General features: G+C 45.3%; 1 protein-coding gene and 1 long non-coding RNA gene across 8 annotated transcripts in view; one reads left to right on the top strand and one right to left on the bottom strand.

Annotated features, from left to right (window-relative positions):
• The window catches only part of Tiam2 (T cell lymphoma invasion and metastasis 2), a 193,085-nt gene that overhangs the window by 95,722 nt on the left and 74,860 nt on the right, over positions 1-22,503 (bottom strand). For all 7 annotated transcript variants that reach the window (XM_017317463.2, XM_006523227.4, XM_006523225.4 and 4 more), the window contains 3 exons: positions 10,926-11,044; positions 8,491-9,731; positions 1,968-2,403 (listed from right to left, as the gene is read on the bottom strand). In XM_017317463.2, the coding sequence (XP_017172952.1) occupies positions 1,968-2,403; positions 8,491-9,678 (1,624 nt within the window). In that variant the 5' untranslated portion in view covers positions 9,679-9,731; positions 10,926-11,044. The remainder of the gene's footprint in view (positions 1-1,967; positions 2,404-8,490; positions 9,732-10,925; positions 11,045-22,503) is intronic.
• On the top strand, positions 15,342-20,312 carry Gm52295. The gene is made up of 3 exons (XR_003952293.1): positions 15,342-15,453; positions 17,960-18,206; positions 20,277-20,312. It is a non-coding gene; the product is annotated as a predicted gene, 52295 (long non-coding RNA).

Genomic DNA, 22,503 nt, shown 5'->3' with positions numbered 1-22,503 from the left:
TTGAAGCCAAGAAAGTTGACCTTAACACAGGGAATTCCCAGAGGGCAGTGGTGGAGACATGAAGGCTATGGCAGGTAGCCAAGGCTGTGGATTGGATTGGATGCCTGCTCCACAGGAGGGATTTTGTGCCTGGAACTATAGACCTGTTATATTTCCCTGGGAAGTCTACCACAGGGCACCAGGAGGGGACTGCCATCTTTGAAGTCATGTTTACTTTTACTTCCACCCTGTCACCCTGGAAACATATTCCCCTCGGCCTACAAATCAAACCCTTAAACTTTTTCCACTTACAGAATGTTTCCACACCATTTCATAACCCATTTAGAGGCAGCTAAGGCTTTATTTTCTTATCTCTTCAAACTTTTTACTGGGGTATGATCCTCTATTCCAACTTTTTAAAAATCTCCTCACTCGTGCATAAGAGCCCGATTCCCTGGGACATTAAGAACTGGGTCAGTTCTATGATTTCCTCAGCCAATCATGAGCCATAATGATCCTAACCCATTATGAGAAGCTATTGGGTGCTGGGGGCTTACACACAGCACAAACCACCCACTGGGGAAACTTACTGGAGGACATTATAGGCGGTTAAGAAGTGATGCCTACCCATCAAGGTTGGGGAAGGAATTCAGAAATTACCAGAGAGCCAAGGAAAGCCAAGCAGGAGGGAGGCAAGTGAGGGAGGCACAGTGGGCACGTCACACCGACTGCGAACATGTCTGACTCGCTTTTCTGCTCCCTTCCCTGATGGAAGAACAAGTGGGAATATCTGTTTGTGACTTCTGAGACATCCTGTTCAGTGCCTCGGACAATCATAGACGGCCTTTGCAGAGACTGAGGCTGTCTGCCCCTTCTGTCTGCACCTACATAGATCCGGGCCGTGCTCACAGAAGAGGCATCTCGCTGCCTCACAAGATGGCGTTCTTCCAGCCTGCACACCCACAGTGAGCAGAGCAATCACCACTGTTAATGAGCAGTGCTTGTGGGAGGCATTCTTACCTTAGCAAGACAAATTCCTATTTCTGGTTCGAGAAAGAAACACGGGGAAGGGGGGCTATTAGATTATAAAGATGGAGTGAGGTCACACTGAGAGTATAGCAAGGTCTCTCAGCATATGTTTAGCATGTCCAAGGCTCCAGGTCCAACCCCCAACATCAACCAAGTGAATGAAGCAGCAACTGTACAGTAGTGGTAATAATTAGACTTCCGGAGTTAATAAAAGGGGTGGTGCAAGTCTAGTCGTCTAGAACGTTCAGTCTAGGAAGGGCACTGCTTTTGAATTCTGAGCATGTACAGAATGGAAAATACAATTAAATGAAGTATATTGTGGCAGTTATTTAGGGTTTGTTTTAATTCTAGATATACCCAAAGTATCAGAGAATGGCAGAGAAATATACATAGAAAATTCTTTAACTTAAAAGGTATTATTTCTTAGACTTAATAACATATATAAATGGTTAACTATTAAACATACGTGTTAAGATTTTCAGTAGACCTGTGAGGTAATAGATCCCAATCTTTCAAGTTGGCTGGGAAACTGGCTCAATTCATAAAGTTCTTGCCTTTCAAGCATAAGCTGTTGATCCCTATTTGGCTGGGGATCCCTTTCCTGAGGAATCCACATTAAGACAAACAAAAAATACTTAGGCTTAGTGATAGTCTTTATACTCCCAGCACTGGGAAGGTGGGGACAGGTGGGTGTTGGGGCTCAGTGGTCAGTTGGTTTAACCACATTGGAGAATTCTCAGCCAGTGACAGACTAAATCTCAAAGTAAGGCAGATGGTACCTAGAGAATGACACCTGAAGCTGTCCTCTGGAGTCTGTGTGCATTTGCATACACATGTGCATGTACACACATGCTTAGACACGCAATATTTACTCGACCATGCTGACCCCACCAGCACTTCCAGGTGAGAGGACAGCTGGAGGAAGAACAAGCCTCCTGCTAGCATGACCCACCACGTACCTTTCAGGGTCACCCAGTATTGTTTCCACTTCCTCCGAGCCACCAGCTCCAGTTTCCTCTCCTTCTGCAAGGTGACAAGGGGTTTGAAGAAGAGCCACCCGGCTTTCCGGACCACTCCCTGCTCCTTCTCAAAGAGCAGATCCAGCTGCTCCAGTGAGCTGACAGACTCGCTGCTGGACTCCATGGTCTCTGTGGAAGTTTCCACGTGTTCTGTGTTGCTCCTGCTCATTTCGAGCTCTCGCATGAAATTCTCATAGATGTTCTGTCGGAGGGGATCGACGCTGATAGCGTGAGTGGATTCGCTTCTGTGAGGCAGGGTCTGAGCCGAGCCCCCTGACCACAGTAAGGAAGATGTCTGCGCGGGCACCTGCCCTTCTGCATTCAGTCCATCTGAGTGGCTATCAAAGTACTCACTGCCCTCCATGGACCTGGGTTCCTGTACACAACACAAATTACCAGCCAGTCATCATCAAGGCCTGCGGTACCCCACGGCAACCTCCCTCTGTAAAGGAGTCTCAATTTAACATGGTGTTGCGAAGAGCCTTGTAGCCACTTGGATTGTCACATCTCCAAAAGAGAAAGAATTCTAGAAAGAGTACTCACATATACCAAGCAGTAGGATTAAATATGAGGCGGTAAATAAAAGGCAACTGTCTGTCCAAACACAGCTTGAGTTTTAACAGCAGATCAATTAGCTTTTCTATGTAAACCACTAGTGTGGTGTTTTAAATAACACAGCTAGAATACTAGCTATGAATTGATTTTCTTCTCGAAAGAATTTGTGATCTCATCGTCATTCTTTTTTTTTCTCCTAAATTATGGGAAATCATTTACTTAGAAAATAGCCATTTTGGGGGCGAGGAGGCTGGGATTTGGCACTCTTAGATTGAGCTCTATAGACCTTCCTCTTTCTATCTCAAATGAGGTCTTTTGGACAACTGCCCAGGCTTAGACTTCTATACATAGTGATCTCCACCATTCTAATTTCCCACTTCATACGATAAAATCCACGCTCAGAACCCACTAGTGGCACTGCCTGTGAACTATAGGTTGGCTTTTGCTTTTTAAGATTTATTTTTATTTAATTTTGGAATTTATCTTATGAGAAAAGCAACCTCTTTTGTTTATATCCTTTTATCTGAGTACCTGTTTTATTCTAGACACCAAGGGACACCTAAGAAGTGGTTTGCAACTTCAATATTGGCTACAATATAACGTCGAACACAAGACACTCTGAACAAGCTCTACTGCTACCTCATAACTGGTGCCTCCTGATAAACCTAGGGACACAGAGCATGCAGCCATCAGGTTACAGAGCCAGCAGCAAACACAAGACAATCGCCCAGATGCCTTCTGTGGACAGCAGCTGACGGGTAGAGTAGTCACTGCTGGCAATGGTGGCTTCCACTTGTAACCCAGCATTTTGGGAGGCTGGGGCAGGAGGAATGACATGAGTCTAGGCTAACTCTTCCTAGTGAGTTCTGGGACAGCCTGGGCTGATCCTACCTCAAAACTAAATAATTTAATAACTAAGAGCAGTACATTTACTATCAGTGTAAAAAGTTCTAGCATCCCAAATACCTAGCTTGGATTAAAATAGATGCAAGAGAAAGGTGAAGAACAGTCAACTATAATCAGCTGTTGGTAGGTCATCAAAATTAAAGTGAGGAGAAACTGGGTCAGGAGCCATTGAGGCGGGGCTTTATATTGAACGCTCCACCTTGTGGAGATGTTTTACTTTGGAAATTTCATTAAAAAAAAAAAAATCAGATCACAGTTCCTGGTGGTCATGTTATAGGAAAATCGTCACCAGGCAACTAAAGAGTGTTTTTCAAGACCCAGGTGCTCAAAACAGAGCTCAGAACGGAAACTGCTCTTATTAACGATGATAGCATCTTCCAGGAGTGGGTTTACACTCTGCTCTGTGCTCATTCTTATTTATACACTGACACCTCTGCTCCAAAGAGTGAATCAAACAGCTGCCGTGAGTCACTCAGGAAGTCCAGAAGACTTCTCTTAGCTGTAACTCCGGTGAGACTTTCATAAACCCCAGGACATGAAGGAATGCTACCCACTTAGCAGTATCAATGCTACTGTAGCTATGACTGTGGCTCTCTGACTCACTGGCGCCAAACACTGGGAGAATCTGTTTCCTTGCAAGAACCTTAATAGGGTGTTTCAAAACCCGCAAATCTCTGGCAGAGAGACAGGCTCAAGTTACATGTGACCAATGAACACTGTTGTCACCGATTCTCCTGAGAGAGACACTTCGTGTGGCAAAATCCAGCCAAAGCAAAGCAAGACCGTCCTCTTGAGAGATGAACAGATAGCACATGTGTGTATTCACCCCTAATTCTCACATGTGGGCATGAATTTCCCAGGGCTGTACTCAGTACCAAAAGATTTGCATCTAGAGTCCCAACTGCCAATGATAGAATCTCAGCCTAAGAAGAAATTCTTTTGAAGAATTAAAATGTCTTTAAACAAGTCCAGATACAATTCCTAATAACTGTTCTATGGGTATAAGACAGAAGAGCTGATCATGTGTGTGCACAGAGCCTGTGATTCCCGTTCCTACTCCATCCCCCCCATAGGCAGTAGCTGCTGAAACTTGATGACCAGGGCCCTTAATAACCAAAGTAGAGAGGGGATGAGAGTTACATCACTATGCAGAGAAGGTGAGTGACCCATCTCGCTGACTCCAGGAGCCAAAATAGTCAGACACAGAGGCTGCATAGCAGCTGGGGAAATGAGAGATGGGTCTAAACGGGCATGGAGGAGCTCTGGTTACCGCCGCCAAGCTGGTTCTAGGGACCTCGTGTACAGGATAATGCCTGCGGCTGATGTTCCTTTACACATATGAAATACAGTAAGGCAGTAGACTGTGAACAGTCTCCCAATAAGATAGAGCCAGCCTCATCACTATGCTTAGTGGTGATTGTGTTAACTAGATTGCCTATGGTGTCATTCTCACTGTATTCGTATGTCAAGGCATCAGGCTATACACACTGATTATATTCAATCTCTGCTTATGACCCAATAAAGCTGAACAAAGAAAAAAGCTGATGCCTAACTCCTTAAAGGAGCCCCTATCTCCTCACGTGTTGGGAAAGGTGCTTGCTCATGCTCCCCTCCTCTTACCCAGAAAAGATGGCTGGTCTCTGAGACAATGTCATTTTAGAATAGAAGTGAGTGTTTAGAATCAAAGCGGGCCAGAAACTGAGTCTTTCTGTCCTAAATCCCCTGTAACAAACCATAGCAGCCCTGAGTGACAGCACGGGACATTTCATGCACATGGTAGGATCACCCCCCACCCGCCCCTCCTTGACGTCAGGCCTGGCCTTTGCTGTACTTGGGGAAAAGCAGCAGCTCAGCCTGTCAGTTCTGAGAGGAAGCTTTCAAAGCCGAGACCTAAGTTTCTTTTCTGTCGACTGCAGGAGCTTATAATGTTGTTCACAACAGCTGTGCTGTCAGCCGAGGGTCCCATAGAATACCTCAGACCCCAGCTCCCTGATGACTATGATGAACACAAATCATAAATAGGGAAATAAACTGAAGTTAATATGTGGTGTTACCTCTAGTTCATGTTTCTCTGTCTCCCGGTATGGTATGCTTTTTCATCTGTCTGGTTTTTAGGTTTACACATATGAGGGTAGGCTTAAAGGTCTGTATTGCACGTGCTGTTCTTTTTTATGTCATCTTTTAAAGTCAAAACAAATGCCTATCAATCAAGCAAAACCTTTGAGTCATCTCTGTTGTCTAGTGGTATACACACGTTTACGTGGGTGAGAGATCGTAGCTACTGCCTCAATGCCTTGTTAGAGCATAGTATCAGACTCCTCCTAAGCAGGGGATGCCTCTCTCTCTCTCTCTCTCTCTCTCTCTCTCTCTGTGTGTGTGTGTGTGTGTGTGTGTGATATTAGGAACTGAGCCTTGGGCTTCAGGCATGCAGATGTATGCGATATTCAACTGAACTATGCCCACAAATCTCTCTCTCTCTCTCTTTCTTTCTTTTTCTTTCTCTCCTTCCCTTTCTCTCCCTTCCCTTTCTCTCCCTGCCCTTTCTCTTTCTTTTATTTTTACTTTGAGAAAGGGTCTCAGTAAGTTACCCAAGCTAGCTTTGAACTCAGTCTGCAGGCCAGGAAGGCCTCAATTTTCCTGTCTGCCTCAGCTTCCCCCATAGTTGGGATGACACTCCTGAGCCATTGTACATGGCTAGGTTGGATCTCTACGGACCTTATCCTAATCTTTCCAGTGAAAGGAAAAGAAATGTCGGACATTAGGTGGACATTAGGACTAGAATACTTTCCATGCCCAAAAAGTCAATCCTGTTCACATTTGTAAATAATCAATTATTAGGGAATCCACAGACAAAACTTTCAAAAGGCTGTCCTAATGGGCCACTTTAAAAATAAAAATCTAAATTTCTTATCATATTATTCAATACTATCTTGGCATTAGTCTGAGGTTTTACAGATGTGGCCTCCAGCCTGCTTTTCCACTAACTGACCTGTGTCTCCTGTGAACTCCTTGATTCTGCAGCTTCCTCATCTCTAAATTTTGGGGGAGTTCTTTCTAGCATTAAAATTCTTTTTATAAATTCCTGGTTATTTTGCTCATAAAGTCCACACGGCACACAATATATCAGAGGTAAGTTTGCAACATGACACAGAACTGAAGGAGGTTCAGCCTCCTTGTGAAGGCTGGCTACCCAGTGCCTGATCCACACACCATGGTAACAGATCTGCTTTGGACCACTGAAATAGAACTTGAATGTTTAGTGAACAGGATCACTGTGTGTTGAGTCAGGCCACAGACAGATGCTCCAGACAAACAGTGGTGCTCTATGACGGTGTGCATGAAGAGGCATGGTGGCCAACAGCTGAACATAACCAGCTCTGTAATACCGGGAGCCAAAGGGGCAGCAGGCGCTGAGCAGCATATTATATACCCAAGCACTGTGAGAGGCTGAGAGACAAGAGCCAGGAGGGAAAAGCTCAAAGCAACTTCACACTTGGTAGTGATTTGGCTTAAGGGGCCATAACTCAAGAGCAAGCAAATTACTACCCTAAGAGATCTGAACAAAGGTCCTGGAGACAGAACAGTGGCCATCTGTTCTCCATCCCCCCCTGGGAGAGAGGGTGATGCCGGCAGGACACACAAGAAGGAAGTAACCAGTGGTAAACTTTATAAACAGGAAATAATCTACCAGGATAGGTTGTATTGTCGCCTGTTCTTCATGCCCTGTGATTGTTTTTATACTCACATAAATATGTATCTTGCAGAGTTAAGACAACTTCCCCCTATAGACATACTGCCTAATCAGATTCCCCTCAATTCTATGGCCTCACAGAGAAAACCAAAATGACCAAATGGCTGGAGATGTGGCTCAGTGGTAAGAGCCTTTGCTCGGTATGTGTAAGGCAGTGGGTTCCATTCCCAGCAAAACACACACACACACACACACACACACACACACACACACACACGCACGCACGCACGCGCGCACAGAGAGAGGGGGAGGGGGAGAGAGAGAGAGAGCGAGAGCGAGAGAAAGAGAGGTACATCCTCTGTGGCTTTTTTTTTTTTTTTTTTGGTTTTTGAGACAGGGTTTCTCTTGCTATCCTGGAGCTCACTTTGTAGACCAGGCTAGCCTCGAACTCAGAAATCTGCCTGCCTCTGCCTCCCAAGTGCTGGGATTAAAGGTGTGCACTACCACGCCTGGCTCTTGTGGCATAAGTTTTAGGAGATCTTTTTTAAACGAGTGGACTTAAATATAAAGTACTGTCACTTTGGGAAGACCTCCTTATCTGAAATCAGTGACTGGCTCCCTTCCAAATGTCTTTGGACTGGATGACTGAGGTCCAGCAACAGCCTCTGATTGCCAGTTCCCTTGGACCTTCAGCCAGCTCTATGCTTCCAAGAACAGTTGGACCAGCTTCAGACCCAGGCCTGTGGGAGAGCCAAGGCAATTTTAGTGCGGAACCCGGATGCTATGGGCTCAAGGCCATGCTGTCTGACCCACATAGAGACAGTAATGGAGGCCTTGGAGGGTAGTGGGGCAGGATTTAGATGAGAGCAAGAAGCTGGAGTCCTGAAGCTGCTGGTGTCCTTGTAAGAAGAGAAACTAGGGCTCTCTTCCTCCCTGCTGTGTAAGGACAGAACCTTTAGCAACCAGGAACAGGCCCTACCCAGAGTCTCTCACCACAGTGGCCCATGACTTTCTAACCTGTGGAACTATGAAATATGAGTCTATTTTTTAGCCACCCCATAAGTAGTAGCATTCGGTTACACCCTTACCCTACCCCAACCCCAAACGCAGAGACACTGACGTTGAGGGCCAAGACTCAGAGTGGATTACTGAAGCAAATGAGAAAGAAAAATCCCACCAGAAATAAGCTGTGCTGGGTCTTCTGTTATAAAGGCTTCCTTGGCCGGCTTACCTGAGGTTCTGGCTACTTACGGATACTAGTTGGAAAAATTCTAGGACCCCCACCCCGCACCTAAGCCAGGGTGTTCTCACCTGCAGTTTCCTCTTCTTCCTGGAGAGGCTTCCTGTCCAGTCACTGAAGCGCCGCATTCTGGCTTTGAGGGTGTCTTTCTTAGCTGCATCTTCAGTTAAGGCTTTGGACTTGCGACAGGGGAGAGTAAAGGAACTATAGTGCAGGGGATCCCTGTGATCCACCCTGGAGGGCACATCCATGTCAGACGCAAAGGAGACTCGGTTGTTCAGGCTGACTTGAGAGCTGATGTACTCATTGGAAGAAAGGCAGGTGCCGGAAGGTGAGCGGCACCCCAGGTTGGGATCTTTGTACAATTCCCGGAGGGAGGAGAGGGAAGAGCTTTGGTTGAAAGGCTTTTTGGTGTCACTGGGTGGGAAGCTGCTGGGGAGGCTGGGGTCTGGAGTGCTGGGAGCCAGGAAGGAGCCCTCCACCTCGCTCACCTCCCCAGCGTTGCCCCAGGGGGAGTCATACCAGGATGACTCTGAGCTCAGGGAGCTGCCTTTGCTGGAGCGCAGGCGAGAGTCAGTGGGAGAGGGCCGCTGGCTGGATGGGGAGCCTGCAGCGGAATGCCGCCTGGTTTCCCGCACCGGGCAGGTTTCCGATGCTAAGGTAGGGGAGTATCTCAGCAGCCGTACAGGTCCACTGGGGTCCTCGGAGGTCCCCTTGTGGGGGTTGCCACCGTTGTGGAACTCGACTCTTAAACACCCGTCTAGCTTTCCCAGGGTCTTGATGAGCACCCTGGGGCTCCTGTGGTCCTCGCCTGGAGGAGTGGAGGCGAGGCTTTCCTTTCTCCCATAGCAGGTGAGAAGGTGCCCATTGGAGGTGATATGGCTTTCCTCTGACTCGCGGTCAACATAGTGGAAGCCATTCTCAGGTAAGAAAGCACCACTGTTGCCCTGGAAATCATTTCCCGGGGTATTTGCTCTGTGCTTAGAGTAGGTGGTGCCCTTTGAGACTTTACATGTGGGTCCACTGAGTCTGGTGGCGTAAGGCTGGTGATTCTTAAAGTGAGAAAGGCAGCTTCGGGCTAGGGACCTGGACTTGTAGCCTGCACCGCTGCTCCCATGAGTCCAACCATGTAAGGACTTCTCGTCTTTTGCATGAACGCTGCGTATTTTCAGAGAGCAAGGCTTTTGCTTAGCACCAGTGACAGTATTACTATGATTCTTGGATCCTTGGAAGGTATATTGACTCTCGGAGTTCCCCATTTTAACCAAAATTGAGAACAGTTGTATCAATATGAGCCATGGTCTAAATTACACTGCAATAAAAGAGGATTTTTTCAATAATAATGGCAATAATAGTAATAAAATAATGTCTGTCATAATATTAAACAGGTAGAATGGAGAGCACAGGTCATTTCTTTCCATGCCTGACAAGATTCAAAGGAGAAGAGCCACGTACTGAATTGTGCAAGGCAACACTGACCACACAGATACTTGTGTGCTTAGGGATGCTAAGTCATTATCAGTGGCACGCTGTTAAAACTGAAGAGGCAAAAAGGTGTCAGCTAAAAGTAGAGACCTCCTTCAGACCCAATGTTGGATAAAGATCCTCCAGAGATGCATCAAAGACATGACATTTTTATTACATAGAAATTATGGGCCTCAGGACACCTCAGATTCCCCAAAATGCTCAAGACTTTGAGTGCAATCTTTGTGCATGACCCTCATGTGTACTCTTAGATTACACACATAACACTTGACAATAGAAATGCTGTGGATATTGGGGTCACTCAGTATTTTCCCACTGAATCATTCCCGAATAACTGTTTCTACATGTTCAGCAATGTTATTTTAAAAAATATATCAATTGACATCTAGGTGAATCTACAGGACCTTTGAGGTCCCTGCTCCCACATAACCACAGCCCCACGTACCGTGCTTCCTGGGAGTTTTCAAGTAGAAGCTAAAGAAAAGACTAGAAGGTCCAAGAGTATGGGTCTGATTAAAAAGGCTTGGGGAGGGAGTAAAAGCTCTTATTTGGGAGAGAAAAACATTGTTATAAACGTCATCTCCAGCCCTTGTCTAAGACTTGAAGACTCACTTTAGAAGGCAGTGAGAGAAAACCATGCAAATTCATACCAATCACACCTGGGCCACAGAACACAGTACTGGTCTCTTTAAACTTTCTTTAAAGTTCCAGTTAGCTCACAGAGTTCATTAGGTAAGCAAAATGCAAATTAAAATTTGCTGGAACCCTTCCACACCCTTTTAATATTGATTGGCACTCGTACTCCCTGTCAGGTTGCCAGCTTATTTAGCAGGTTTTTAGATTCTTTGTTCTTGCACATTGTAGCACATATTCACAAATCGGAAATCAAATGGATGGATAGCTGGTTGGTGGCAGTTATCAGACCCTTTAAAAACCCAGTCTCTGGAGCAAATGAACCCTTTTTTATTACTCTGTGGGTCATGTCGTTTACGAGAGACCTACATATCTGAGCTGTCCTTACCTGCAGCCTGGCTTTTGCTGGGAGGGAGGTCAATAATGCTCAGAGGGTTTTACGTGATCTTGGGAACGACACAGGAAATTAACAAACATAGGTACGTGAGGCAAATCCATGAAGTGATCCTGCCAAAAAAAAGAAAGAAAGAAAAAGCAAAGAAGAGCGAGTTAGAATGTGACTCAGTTGGTGGACTGTGCATCTCCTACAAAGCCCTAGGCGTGACCCTCAACATGGCTGAAAACCAGGCACTTCAGTACAAGTCTATAATGCTAGCACTCAGGAGGTAAAGGCAGGAGGAGCAAGAGTTGAGGGTCATGGGCATACAGTAAGTCTGGGGTAGTGGGCTACATGTCTGAACTAATCGGACCCTATCTCTAAAGTCTAAATAACCCGATGATTTAATATAGGCTATCCAGAAATAAAGTATTGGTGTTCAAAAATCACCTGTCAAAGTCTCAGCAAGCAAAGGCACCTGCTGCCAGGCCTGCTGGCCTGAGACAGATCCCTGGATGCTGTACAATGGATACAGCAGACCCCTGCAAGTTGTTCCCTGACCCCTCTCCCTGCACATCACGACCTGCAAGCTCCCACCTCATAAATGAAATAATGAAAACAACTTAATAACCTAAAACAAACACTGTCAAGAGAAAAAAAGAGACATCTGTGAACTTCTTGGTTGATCAAGACTGTTTGGAGATCTAAAGGAAGCCGGACTCAGACATTTGGAGTCTGCAGCCGACTTGACGTCAGTGGCAGGTGAGGATGTTCAATTGAGTCAGGCTATCTATCAACACTCCCAGGAAAAGAACTCTTGGGCTCTGCAGACAAGACACATGGTAGGGATGTGTACTCCTTCCCCAATTTCCCCCTTCCCACTCCCCTCTCCTCCCTTGCAGGACAAGAGTAACTTATTGTTCTCTATTGAGCCAAGCAATGAAAACAAAAGGCCAAGGTAAAAACACAAAGGAGAGAGAGTCTTAAGTTATAGAGGCTGATCTCACCCACCCATGCTCGGGGTTTGACTTTCCCTCAAGCCTGTATTGGTGGGGGTCAGAGGTCAACCTCAGGAGGACAAGGCGGCCCTCTAAGGGGGACTGGAGGGGATTGAGGTGGGGAATGCCACCTGGTGGCATTCTGCCTGACACAAAGCCCTTATTTTCTCACAGACAAAGCGAAGAAGGGCCTGGAGTGACCTTTGCAGTTCCCCCAGTCTATTCTGTAATTATAACAAAGCATGCCTAACAAGATCAACCACCTTCCCCATTTTTGTCTCAGCAACATTAAGTATTGTCAGACTGTCATTGTTACCATCCATGTCTACAATCCTTTTCTCACTGCAGGACCAGAACTCTGTAGCCCACTGAGCAGTCAGGCCTTGGTCTTCACTCCCTCTCCTGATGCCCAAGACATTACTAATTAAAGGGAGGAAGGAAGGAAGGGAGAGAGGGAGGGAAGTAGGGAGGGAGGGAGACGGACAGAGGGGTGGAGGCAGGGAGGGGTGTAGGAAAGAATGAATGAACAAAAGAAAGGAAGGAAGGAAAGAGAAAGAAAGGGTAGAGAAGAGAAGAAAGAAAAGAAAAGAAGAGAAGAGGAGGGGAGGGGAGGGGAGGGGAGGAGAGGAGAGGAGAGGAGAGGAGAGGAGAGGAGAGGAGAGGAGAGGAGAGGAGAGGAGAAGAGAAGAGAAGAGAAGAGAAGAGAAGAGAAGATTAGATTTTAATTTCAATAAGATGAGGTCTCATGTGTCTTGGACTAGCCTTGAATTCTGCAAGGATGATCTTAAACCTCTTGTCCTCCTGCCTCCACCACCCAAAGGCTGGGGTTAAAGGAGTGTATCTATAATGTACCATGCCCAGTTTACGCAATGCTAAGATCAAACCCAGGCCTTTCAGCAAGCTAGGCAAACACTCTATCGATTTAGCTCTGTGTTCAGGCACTTAATTATTTTTATTATTGTGATAATTTGAGAAATATACCAGAAGACCCTTTCACTATCCCTTTGCCTCACTAAAAGCCTTAACTGTGGGCTCACAAGAAGCACTCTGGAAACACCTATGGGATGGATGAAGACAACTCCTAGCTTAGAAGACTGATTTTGACACAGACCAAAAGCAAGATTTCTCCCTACCAGCTATGTTCAAAAAAACAGACTCATCCCTAAGGGATAGACAGGATAGTGCAGAAAGGAGGATAAAGGAAGCCAGCAGCAGTACACATGCTAATAGAGGCAAATGCTGAACAGCTGTTCAGTGCATCTGGCCAACACCAGCTGCTCAACACACCTGGTCAACCCCACCCACTGGAGAAAGAAACAGCCTTAAAAACCCGGCAGCAGCAAGAGCATATTCAACATCTCTGAGCCACTCACTGGCAGACAGGGTGGCCTCTGAGGGACACTATGTAGGTATTGACAAAGGCCGTTGCTTATCATGTGTCAGCTATGGTTTTTGCCAAAAAAAGAAGAGAATACATAAGTCAAAGTTTTAGCTAGCAACCTCTGCTCCCCAACTCTTTTACAAAGGCAAACTTATAGTGTTCGAGTTTTAAAACTCTTTTGGTAGAAAAGAGACTGTGTTATTATTAAAAAATAATAACAGTTTTTAAAAAGGTCCTATAAACTTAAAAAATATATACAATTAGAGGCCTAGTACTTAAAAATAGCAAGAATATCTTTTAGATTATATTAAATCACAATAGTGTACATGAAGGTATAAGCTGCAATAATACTCACTAGGTACCCGAGACACAGTTAGGCCTACAGTTCATAGTAACACACTATAGGTGAAGGCTCTGTGAAACACAAAGACCATTAAAACAGTTTATATAGCAAAGGCTGGATGCCATGCACAAAGGTTTATATAATTATATTCATTTATTAGATAACAATAATATTCAGATTTTTAAAATTAGTTACAATTCCAAGGATGTTAAAAAGAAACCCTTCTCTTTCATCTTGTCCCCAGTCATAGGAATGTATCAGGCAACATTTGAAGCTATAAGCACAAACAAGAATGGAAGGGGCTCTCTGGTTTTCAAATGACAATCAATTACCATATTAAAAATGTCAACAAATATACACAACTTAATAGACAGGGCCATCAAAATTTCACCAAAATACCACAAAAACAGTCCCTAGGCCACATTCTGAAATTCTCCTCCACTGAAATCTCTTGGGCTAAGTCTGCACAGCTCAAATCATACTCAGCAATAAAGTCTTCCATATTCCTACTGGGATAGCCCATTAAGCCCAACTTAAAGCATTCCACTGCTTTCCAAAGTCCCAAAATCCACGTTCCTCCAAACAAAAGCATTAGCATTGTCAGGCCTATCACAGCAATACCCTAGTCCCTGGGACCAACTTCTGTCTTAGTTAGGGTTTTACTGCTATGAAAAGACACCATGGACAAGGCAAGTCTTATAAAGGACATTTAATTGGGGCTGGCTTACAGGTTCAGAGGTTCAGTCCATTATCATCAAGGCAGGAACATGGAAGCATCCAGCAGGCATGGTGTAGGAGGAACTGTGAGTTCTACATCTTCATCTGAAGGCTGCTAGCAGAATACTGTCTTCCAGTCTGCTAGGGTGAGGGTTTTAAAGCCTATGCCCACAGTGACACACCTACTCCAACAGGGCCACACCTTCTAATAGTGCCACTTCCCGGGCTGAGCATATACAAACCATCACACATGGGGGAAATTTAAGATTTACCTAGTCATCATTTGCCTTCAGAATGAGGTACACTGATGGCTAAAGTCTCTTCTTTCAAAGGAGTGCAGGACTTAGAACAGGAAACAAGACAAAGAAACAAAACAAAACTTGGACCTGGGGCTGAATTGAGCGAGATGGAGTGAAGGAAGAAGCCAGCAGATAGGCAGATGGGGCTGAGGAACTAGCTATAAGGAGGCTTGAGACTGAATGATGGGGCAAGCAGAACTAGGGTCACTGTTGGTATCAGCACCTCCAAAACCAAGGCAACAGCCACCATATTCCCAGAATCCACTTGGCTCATCTCCCACCTTTACCTGTGTTATATCATCACCCATATGTAAAGAACCGCCCCCAATCTCTCTCTCCCTCTCTCTTCCCTGCTTCTCTTTCCACAGCCACCTTGCCCCTCTCTCCCAATAAGCCTCACATGGAACTGTTTGGCCTGGTGTGGTCCTTCTGAAGCTGCTCGGCATTCAAGATCATAATAGTCAGGATCACTGAACAAAGGCAGATTTCTGGTTGAGTGAGACAGTAAAACCCGATGTCTCCCACAAAGACCAGCAGGCTCCATAGTTTCATAGAGATTAGAAGGCTGAGCTAGGCTCCCCACAGTCGGTGGTGAATCCCTCAGTCAGAGCCAAGAGCCAGATAAGATAGAGGGTCACCGTCACTGGCCACCATGGGGTCTGCTGACATCTTTTTATTTTGATCAGGCCCCAGAGATATTGCAGCCACTCAGAAGACAATGATCAGAATTTGGTCTGGTTTGTGTCAGAGAACTTGAGTGACAGCTTAACTTGCATCTGGTATGGCACATAGGACGTTGGGGGTAGGTACTTATCCTTTATAGATTTTGTTTTTCCCCATTTGTAAAGTAAAAATAAAATTATCTGGCACGGAGGGAGAGTCAGGTATGGAAATTTATATGAAAATACCTAAAAAATATGAATACCATCAGCTGTAAACTATTAATTTTTTATAGTGTGATGTCAAATATTTTGTGATCTATCTTTTCGGATCTGCCATTGATTATGAGCCATTGAACATCATCTATATTTACATACAAATTTGTAACTTTCTAAGTTGTACTATTGGTGTGTCTGATTTTTGTCAACACCCCCTCCACAAAATCACAGCAGATAAAATGTAATTTGCAATAGGTATCAAATGCCCAAGAATACAGTGCTCTAAGCCAAACACTTGAATAATTAGACCCTTGTGATTGCAAAGATGAAATGAATAATTCAGTAACACACTGAACAACTATTAATGCCTTAAACTATTAATGTCTTATGGAGACTATAGGCCTTAGAGACAGATAAGTATCAGAGAAGTCAGAGACATCACTCAACATCAGATAACATACCAGCTCCCCACAAGTCAGTATCTAGTCCAGTGTGTCCACAGTGAGAGGCTAAGGAAACCAGTCTTAACGTCTTACTTTCCACATGTGACTACAGAGCCACAGGAAAGGGACATATTTGTGTAAAATAACACTATTCAGCACTATAAGGGATCCAGACTTAAACTCTGTCAATACCATCCAAACCCCATTTTGTCAATGAACCACCGTTGGAATGCAAGAACTGAATACCAGGACTTGAGAGAATGAATCTCTAATTCTAAAACTACTGAACTCACTCTGGTAAAGAGGCAGGCAAAAGAACATCTGGTCTCTGCAGGAATTTGTAATCTTTACAGAGTGGGCAGGAAGCAAGCTGCTGCCCCGGGCCTCTATGCTAAGAACCTCCAGTTTTCTTTCAATGCAGTGGGGGCCAATTAACAGATGAAAGAAATCAGTCACTGGCCCTACTGAATGCCCCAGGAGCCTGAGCTCAGTGGACAAGCATGGCTGACATTCAACAGGGGGAAAGTCATAAATTCCAAAAGGACAATGGCCAAGCTCTGGGGCACACTTCACCACCTTAGTTAATCCCATTTATCACTTGAGGGGTGGTCTCAGAACTCACACCTGCCTTGTAAGAAACCCTAACACCAGCAAGCATAGCACACAGAACTGCTGTTCAAACTAGGGTCTCAGCCCATTCGTGGGTCAACAAGACCCCATAACGAGTCAACCCCAGCAAAGAGTAGAGAGGAAATAAGATTAGAAGAACAAACAATGCTAGAGTGTGTAAAGGTAAAACCACTGCTTGAAACAATGTGCCTGGGTGCTTGTTTGTATACTGGGTTGTGATGTATAGGTGTGTCTTTTTGACTGGTGATTCCAAACACCTTTTTAAAAACTATGTCATTAACCTAGTATTTTCATCAGAATGGTACATATATTTGTTATAATGTAGTATCTGAAGAATTATCAAAACAACAACAACAACAACAAACAAACAAAGAGGAATTATTCTACCCATGATTTCAGAGGGTCTATGTCACGTGGCTATGTGCTTTTGGGTCTGTAGCCATGGAGTTCAGCATGGTGATAGGAGCTGGTGTCTACCAGGCTCTTCTGATGTATGGTGGCCAGCAAAGAACACTTGGAGAAGGGGCTATGGTAAGACATTAGCCCTACAAGAATGCACCCCAAGTGACTGGGCAGAGAGAGAGAGAGAGAGAGAGAGAGAGAGAGAGAGAGAGAGAGAGAGAGAGAGAATCCTATAATCACTCAGTAATCTATTTAAATGAGGCCAGAATCCCCATGATCTGTCCCTAAACTCCTACATATTCCTTAATTAAGTTGACAATCGTGAATAATTGTCCCATGGTACTACTAAGAAGACTTAAGATCAACCAAAGTAAGCACTCTGCAAAAACTCAGAAAATCATCATCCAAAACAAACACCTGGGCTCCGGACTCAGAGCCAGACAAGAAAGGGCCATCAATCATTGAGAGTTCTACACGTTAAGCCTATAGCTCTCATTCCTTTGTGTTCTAACTTCTGAGAAACTGTAAATGCATATTCAAATTCTTAAGAAGTTGGAAAGGCCTTGTGAGGAAGGGACTCAAGAGGATGAGTGGGATTCTGACAGCTAAGGAAAGGAAGGATGGAGAGAATGGAAAGGATGACAGGGAACTGCAGAATAGCAAGTCCAAACACAGTGGAGTCTGTGTGTCCTGGGTCCATACGTGGCTGAAGAAGCAACAGCAAAAAGGAGAAGGACCCCAGCTTGCTTAGTGCCTGAGTGTCCATGACACAGTTGGGGAGGAAAAAACAGCAAATGAGGAAGGAGGAAGCAAAGAGTAAGAGGCAGCTGGGGGAGCCTTAGAGGTCAAGTCACCACCCCAGCCCAGATATATGTGAAGTGACCCATTCAGAGACACTTAGGGTCCCCCTACTGGGTGGCATTGACAGGAAAAGACATGTTCTTGGTCTTGACAGAAACTTGAGGAACTGGAAAGAACTCAATTGCTCCACTCAGCAAGTCAGTAGGAACGGTTTGGAGACCTCCCAGCTCTCTGACAAAGTGCTTCAAGGAAAACCAAAGCTGTACAACGAGATCCCCTCTTCCCAGAGACTGTCAGCCTGTGTACGATGTGAGGTGGGTTACAAACATGTGCCACGAGGAGAAGCACTGGAGAGCGCACAACTCCAACAGCGCAGAGACCACATCCCACAAATATTGCTGGTATGTGAAATGCCAAGAAAATCGAGTGGCTGGCTACAGCCAAACCATTATGGGAACGGAAAAATATTTCAGGGGTTTGAGGACAAAAATCCTTTGAAGCAAAATTACAGAATCCATATAGTTTAGAATGAAATGGCCCCAATAGTGAGAAAGAAAATACCTTCCGTTAAGAAAAGTCAAAATGTGTCTCATAAGTTTTTTAGCCAGGCACTTGAAAGTGTCATTTGTTGTTGTTGTTGCTGCTGGTGATGCGTGCCTGCTTGCGTGTGTGTATATGTGTCTTTCTGTCTGTATGGAAGCACACTTGTCTGTGTGGGTGAGCATGCATGTGTTTTATGTTGTATGCAAAGGCCAGAGGAGCTCGGCTGCTATACCTCAGACAGCTTCGGGCTTCTTTTCATTGAGACAGAGTCTCTTCCATTGGCCTAGATCTAGCTGAGTAGGCCAGGTTGGTTAGTTAAGGAGTCCTAGGGGTCCATTTATCTCGGCCTCTCCAGCACTGAGATTACCCACACGTACCGCACTGCACTGCTTTTGCTATTGATGTTTTTGCTTTTGAACACGGGTTCTTGAGATTAAACACAGGTCCCACTGCTTAGAAGGCAAGTGCTCCACAAGCTGACCTCCCCGATCCTCCACCTCTGGGTTTGTTTGTTTGTTTGCTTGCTTGTTTAATGTGCTAATGTTCTCTCCTGCTTCACCTTTTCCGCTTGGTCTCCTTCAATATCATTCAAATTTTCCCTACATTCCAGTCCTCCAAGACCTCATGGTGACCAGGGGTGAGCACCACAACCAGATAAATTCTAAATAATGGCTTTCAAATGGCCCTTTCCTCTGCAACTTACGAGTACCAGAATCAAAACTGTCAGCGTGACTTTTAAATAGCCTCTTTATGAACCGTGCTTGAGCCATCCCACAGAAGCAAGCCTGGGTTTCTGCAAGTGGCACCCAAGCTTCACACCATAACACAGGCAGCCTGGGGTCTTGGGCTACAGGGCTGCCGGGGTTGGCATCTTTGTCTCTGACTGGGGAGACCCACGAATGAGACACACACCTCAGGAAATTGGAAGCAATCACATTTTACAACCAAAATATGCTACAGTGATTCTACCAAGTTATTCTTGGCACAAACCTTTCTGTATCATACACTGCTCCATTTGAACCTAAAAAATTGAACGCGCACACATTTCCCCCACTTCGTGTAAAGAGGTGTGTCCCCCACCCTCATAAACGTGTGACTATTCTACTTTAGCTGACCACATGGCCCTCTACCAGGGTCCACTTATACTCTGTTCTGATCCGAAGGTACCCTTGGGCCCACCGGTAAAAATCAAACTAGTCACTGATGAAACTTCTCTTAACTCATGTGTGTGGTTACACACAAACCTGTTTAGATTTTACCTAACAACTTATTAAAACTTTAGGGGACAAATTGAATGGGACCAGCAGGTCCCGTTAAAGCTTAAACTTTCCTGGTTCAGCTAGGCATGGCAAAACACCTCTGTAATCCCAGCACTTGGGAGGTAGAAATAGGAAGGTCAGGGGTTCAAAGTCATCGTCGAGCGCCTGTTTACAAGGTGGCCTGGGATTCTTGAGACTCTGACTCAAGAGGGAAAAAAAGTATTTAACTTAACATTTTTTAATTGCACAGGAATTTAAATGCTTTGGAACTCAAAGTCTATGGGTGCATGGGGGGGATGGGACCAATTTAGCAAGTTCTGAAAGCTGCTGTGTGCAGAAGATCCCTGAGAAGTGGAGGCCATGATTGATAACTTGCACAATTACCCCTGCCTCATAGAAAAAGGAACTAAGTCTCCAGGTGTACTGCCCAGTTTTGTGTGTCAACTTGACACAAGCTGGAGTTATCACAGAGAAAGGAACCAACCTTGAGAAAATGCCTCCATGAGATCCAGCTGTAAGGCAGTTTCTCAATTAGTGATCAAGGGTGGAAGGGTTCATTGTGGGTGGTGCCATCCCTGATCTGGTAGGCTTGGGTTCTATAAGAGAGCAAGCTGAGCAAGCCGGGGAAGCAAGCCAGTAAGTAACATCCCTCCATGGCCTCTGCATCAGCTCCTGCTTCCTGACCTGCTTGAGTTCCAGTCCTGACTTCCTTTGGTGATGAACAGCAACGTGGAAATGTAAGCTGAATAAACCCTTTCCTCCCCAACTTGTTTCTTGGTCATGATGCTTTGTGCAGGAATAGAAACTTTGACTAAGACAGGGGTTGAATGGCTAAGTCAAAATCACTAAGAGGTCAAAGGGGGAAAAAAAGTAAAAATCAAACCAGGATCTTTCTAATCACTTTTAACACTAACTGCTAAGTTTACAGGATCTAGAATAGCCTAGGAGACCAGCCTCGGTGCATGTCTCTGAGAGGTCGGCTGGATTAGGTTTAACTGACGTGGGAGGACTCACTTTAACTGCCGTTGGTAGGATGAACAATAAGGCCAGCTGGACAACAGAATTCACCGCTCTCTGCTTCCTGACTGCAGTACCAGTGACCAGCTTCTTCATGCTCCTGCTGCCCTGAGTTCCCTATCACAATGGACCATGGTCAAACTGTGAGCCACGTAAACCCTTTCTTCCTTAAGTTGCTTGTATGGGATGTGTTGTCATAGCAACAAAACAAATAATTAACATAGTGCTGCATTGAAACAGTTTAAAATTCTACAACATCTGTTTTTTTTTTTTTTTAAATCTGAAATTACTCCACATCTTCTTTAAAATGTGCATTTAACTTCGAGGTTCCTCTTTCAGAGTGGATGTGATCTCTGTCCCTTCCCTAAAGGAAACATTAGTTAGAACATTAGAACCATGAGGGTCCCCAAAGAGCATTCCAACTGACAGAAAGTGCAAAACCCAGAGGAGATGAGAGATGGGTGGGTATGTGAGTGTGTCTGGGGCCAAGAGGCTGAGGAGCAGTGCAGCAGAAGTAATTTGGGATGAGGAGACTAGGGTACAGCCAGGAGAGACATCCAAAGGACTGGGGCTTTTAACATTGACACTGGGGGTTGCTACAAAGGACTCTACATGGGGCAAACGGTGATCCGCATGGCTGCTTTATGCACCTGGATGGCCAAGGAAAGCAGAGGCAGACAGATGTGCTAAGCCAGTGCCGTGATTCATGTGAGAGAGGTTAGGGCTCAACTGAGGGGGAGCTGAGGAGTGGGCAGACACTGAACACAGTAAGAGAAGAGCCCAGAGGAACCTCCATGGAGAGAAGTGTGCAGCGAGAGATGCTATGGCAACTCTAAGATTCTCAGTCTAAGTAACTGAGGGAAAGGCCAGGTAGAGTAGAACAGGCTAGGAGAAGATGCTATGGCTTTGGTCTCAAATACCCACAAAGGGCTGAGTGTGGATCTGTAATCCAGCACTCGTGAGGCAGAGGCCAAGCTCTTCCTCTGTTTTCTTCCTGGTTGCCACAAGGCAGGCTATCTGTCATGATATACTTTCTGCCTCATGGCAGGCCCCCAAACAACAGCCAAACAGACTTAAGCTGTTTAAGTCATGACCCACAAATACCTGTCCTCTATGACAATCCATCTTCTCAGGATCTTGTCACAGCAGAAGAAAGTTAACGTGAAAGACTGGGGATTCAATGCTAGAAAAGCCAGGTCCACCGGACATTGACATGACAGTGTTAGGAAGGTAATTGGATACTTGAATCTGCAGTCAAGAAAGGTAAGCTAGCTGTACAGACATGCCACTCCTCCCTGTGAAGGAAGAAGGAAACAAAGCAGGGTCATGGTGTAAAGAGGTAAGAGAGGGTGTGGAGCTTTGTGAACAGCGTGCCTCCATCACCAGTGTTAGAGGTCCTTGGCTTCCTTTGGCATGCAGTCTGCATTTAAATGCCTATGGGATTCCTGCTCGTCCATCTGTTAAGTGCCTTTCCACCTGCTAGTGGTAGACCCAGAGAGCCTGGAAGCAGTGTGTTCTCTCTCCAGGAGTGTTTCTTTCCACCATTTTCCATCTTATGGACTTTAGCACTGAGCTTACCCCACCTGCCTCCTCCCTTCCTGCTCCATCCTGGAAACTCTAAGCCAGGGACGTGTGTCATGCCCAGCACACAAGCTGGATGAGAACTATTCCCCAGGATTGACCTAAAGATACCCAGGATTGCTCAGCCTTCAGTGAAGCCCTGAGAACTCCATGCTATTGGATGCCACCTCTAACAAGAGCCACATCCCTTTGCTGGAGTGTAAGTGATAACCCTGTCCACCACTTCATAGGTAAACTTTGTCCATCTCCAAGTACCTAGCAATACCTCAGGCCATCGCTGTGTTTGTTAGCCCTTACC

This window comes from Mus musculus, chromosome 17, assembly GCF_000001635.26.
Source record: "Mus musculus strain C57BL/6J chromosome 17, GRCm38.p6 C57BL/6J".
Lineage (NCBI taxonomy): Eukaryota > Metazoa > Chordata > Mammalia > Rodentia > Muridae > Mus > Mus musculus.
Note: the sequence above shows the minus strand (reverse complement) of the source record. Positions and strands in the feature narration are given on the sequence as shown.